The sequence below is a fragment of the Acanthisitta chloris genome, unplaced genomic scaffold (assembly GCF_000695815.1).
Source record: "Acanthisitta chloris isolate BGI_N310 unplaced genomic scaffold, ASM69581v1 scaffold32231, whole genome shotgun sequence".
Classification (NCBI taxonomy): domain Eukaryota; kingdom Metazoa; phylum Chordata; class Aves; order Passeriformes; family Acanthisittidae; genus Acanthisitta; species Acanthisitta chloris.
Window position 1 is genome coordinate 1 of NW_008658273.1, and position 3,807 is coordinate 3,807.

At 44.0% G+C, this 3,807-nt stretch overlaps 1 protein-coding gene across 1 annotated transcript in view; it reads left to right on the forward strand.

Moving 5' to 3' along the window:
• The first annotated feature begins 2,729 nt into the window (after positions 1–2,729).
• FAIM (Fas apoptotic inhibitory molecule) overlaps positions 2,730–3,807 on the forward strand; it is a 4,111-nt gene continuing 3,033 nt past the window's right edge. The window contains exons 1-2 of the mRNA XM_009085044.1: positions 2,730–2,861; positions 3,225–3,453. Of these exons, the coding sequence (XP_009083292.1) occupies positions 2,751–2,861; positions 3,225–3,453 (340 nt within the window). The 5' untranslated portion in view covers positions 2,730–2,750. The remainder of the gene's footprint in view (positions 2,862–3,224; positions 3,454–3,807) is intronic.

Genomic DNA, 3,807 nt, shown 5'->3' on the forward strand with positions numbered 1-3,807 from the left:
CCGGGATTAAGGGGATGCGGAGGGTAATCCCAGCCGAGTGTGCTGAGTAAACCCTCGGGTATAAAGGGATGAGCGCTGAAGCTGTGGCGCTGGTTAGCGAGCAGCGCCGCGAAAGGAGGCGGTGGGTGCGGGAAGGATTTTTTTTCCCCTAAAAAATCACAGAATCATAGAATTTAAGGGTTGGAATGGACCTCAGATATCATCTAGTCCCAACCCCTGCCCTGGGCAGGGACACCTCCCACCAGAGCAGGTTGCTCAAGGCTTCATCCAACCTGGAACTGAACACTGCCAGGGTTGGGGCATCCACAGCCTCCCTGGGCAACCTGTGCCAGTGGCTCACCACCCTCACAGGGAAAACTTCCTAATATCTAACCGAAACACTCACTCCTTCAATTTGAGCCCGTTTCCCTGGGTTGGAACCAGTGGTGGCTATTGGCAGTGCCTGGTCCCTCCTGGAGCAGCACTTGGCTTTGCCCTGGGGTTCAGCAAGGATCAGCTGCCTTCAGAAAACACAGCTAGGCTGGAAGGCTGGATTTAAGCAAAAGGTATATTGCCACATTACCATGTTTTGTTAAAAAGAAGGAAGAAAAAACAACTTGTGTGTTCTGGGATGCTTCCTACCCCTTTCAGCACTGATCCTAAATGATTTTAAATACCATGTGCAGTTCTCAATGTAAGAAGGACATGGAACTGTTGGAGCAAGTCCAGAGGAGGCCACGAAGTTGGTAAGAGGATTGGAGCATCTCCCCTGTGAGGACAAGCTGAGGACTTTGGGACTGTTCAGCCTGGAGAAAAGAAGGTTGTGTGGAGATCTCATAGGACTTTCCAGTATTTGAAGGGGATACAGGGGAGCTGGAGAGGGACTCTTGGTTAGGAGCTGCAGTGACAGGACAAGGGGCAATGGGTACAAATTGAAGGAGAGGAAATTTAGGTTAGATATTAGGAGAAGGTTTTTCCCTGTGAGGGTGGTGAGCCACTGGCACAGGTTGCCCAGGGAGGCTGTGGATGCCCCAACCCCGGCAGTGTTCAGTTCCAGGTTGGATGAAGCCTTGAGCAACCTGCTCTGGTGGGAGGTGTCCCTGCCCAGGGCAGGGGTTGGGACTAGATGATATCTGAGGTCCATTCCAGCCCCTGAAGTTCTATGATTTTCCAGTCTTTAAGGTCCATGCTGCAGGCTCTGGGTGGCCTCTAGACATGCTCCAGGTGCAACCTCTTTGGCATCTCTTTTGTGCCCAAGGCCACGGCTGCTGCTTGGATGCCAAGAGGGAAATGGACCCTGCCTGACTCCCACCGTGTGCCAGGGGATGCCAACCTCCCCGGAAACCAACCCGTAGCTTCAGAACGGCCAAAACGATCTCTGTGTTCATTAGCACGTGTTGTTACTTGTGTGCACTTTAATTGTGCTTGTTGATACGCACAGACAAGGCAGACAGCTTTTAGTACACAATGAAAAAAACCACCTTAAAAATAAGCCAGTGGTTGTAAAACACGGTCAAGGCCTAAAAACTTCTGGAGGAAACGAGTCGTCTGTGGTTCACATAGATGGTGTGACTGAATTGCCAGGGCAAATTTGCTAATGTTCTTGTTGAAAACTGCTGCAGGGGGTTAGAAAAAGTGAGTAGGTGGAATTGTTGCCTGTGCTGTCTCACAGTCACTGGTTTGTTGGGGTCTGGGGCTGAGCTGGGCAGTTCTGGATTGGGTTCCTGCTTTGCTCAAGTTATTTGTTCCTGAGCTTTAGCTCACAAGTGAGACAACCCATTTTTCCATCAAATAACTAACAAAGTTTGAATGAACTAATCAAGTTAGGATAAACTGCACTTAGTAATTTTGTAAAATATTGTATTTTTTAAAATACACCTTTGCCTTTCTGCCTGGTTTTATTTCAAATGTTTTACTTCATCAGGTGTGCTACAGCTAGCACTGCATGCTAGTTAGTGATGCTTTAAAAACTGTCCTGTGTCTTAACTGGAGAAAGTGAGGAAAGTTTAGACCTCAACACTACTCTGCTGCTACTCTGATTTTCTATTTTTTCTTGCTGCTAATTGGATTAAAAGCTGCTTGAGTTACTATGGCATCCGGTGAGGAGATTACTGTCTGTGAAGATGAAGTAAGGTAAAAAACCAGAATTCTGGTATGAGCAGATTTGGAAAGATATCCACAGTTCCAGTGGTCACTTATGACTATCTGAACTTTAAAAATTACTTAAATAAAAGGATATCTTGCCAGATCTCTTCCCCTGTGAGTGTTTGTGTGTGCAAAGCTGCATTTCTGAATGCTGTAGGTAGTGTTTGAGAGAGCTGTTATTTAACAGATTTGTCTGGAGTCTAAACTGGTCATCCTGACTGTTTATCAAGTCTAAAAGACTGAAACACTTTGTTTGAGACCAAACAAACACTGTATTTTAATGCCTACCAAGAAATAGCAGAACTGCTCAGGTGCATCTGAATTCTAAGTATAATTTTGTACCCAACTATCACCTGCAATGGGAGTTTTAGAGGTTGGGTGGGTCCCTGTGTCTTTGTACTGTGTTTGTCAAAATGAGTCTTTTTAACTGCTTTTCTATACTTTGTGATATTTGAGTGTTTGGAAAACACTGAAAACATAAGCAGTTCTGGAAACTTATCTTGTTTTTTGTTTGCCCTGAAGCAGTAAAGCTTCAAACTGCAGAAATCAGGAGTTGAACTATTTCATTGACAATTAATCTGCTTTGTTGGTTTTTCCATAGGTCTCGCTACAGCCACTTAGAGAAGATGACAGATTTGGTGGCTGTTTGGGAAGTAGCTTTAAGTGATGGTGTTCATAAGATTGAATTTGAACATGGGACCACTTCAGGAAAGCGTGTTGTCTATGTTGATGGAAAGGTGAAATTGCTATGTGCTCAAAGTTCACTATGGTACAGATTGTATAAGTGCACTTCCATGCCACACGCATCGGAACAAACTAATAAATGCAAGTGAGGTACATTCAGCTGATTAACTTTACCTAATTTAATGAACTGCATCATTATTTTTTTTCAGTTCCAGTTAAGGTGTGAGTATTCACCAAGTGCTTTGCTGCCCTTGGGCAGAGGCACTCTGTGCATACAAACCACTATGTGTGTGCTCATTCCCAAGTCATAGCTCAGTACTGAGCTGTCTCCTGAGTTCCAGTTCAGTTTTTTTTAATACTAAATTATGCACTCGGGTTTCTCAATTAACACCCATTGTCTTTGTTTTATTCTGCAGGAAGAAATAAGAAGAGAATGGATGTTTAAATTAGTGGGTAAAGAAACATTCACTGTTGGAGCAGTCAAAACAAAAGCTGCTATTAACATTGATGCAGTCAGTGGTTTTGCATATGAATATACTTTGGAGATCAATGGGAAGAGTCTCAAGCAGTATATGGAGAACAGGTTGAAAACGACCAATACTTGGATACTGAGCTTGGGTGGTACAGACTATAGAATTGTTCTAGGTAAGTAAACATTAAATGACTCCATGTTGCTGACTTTGAATAAACTTGTGTGCATTTAATAACTGGTAATTAAGAGGGAGCACAGTTCAGTGGGTGGCACTGGTGCAGTATGAAATCCTGGGTGGTCTGGAAGTTTGGAATTAGATGCCAAAGACAGTCTGAAAAATAATGGTCTTGTTATGCATGTGTGAGCCTACAGCAGCATGGGCTAGGTTTAAATACAAAGGAAGAAAGAAAAGCAGTTGGAAAGTGTTATGGCTTCTGCATCCATGGAGCTCCCCCAGTAAGACATTTCTCCAGGTGAAGCCTTTTATAGAAGTGTTATCTGTGTTGTGCTCAAACCTGGTGTTTGTT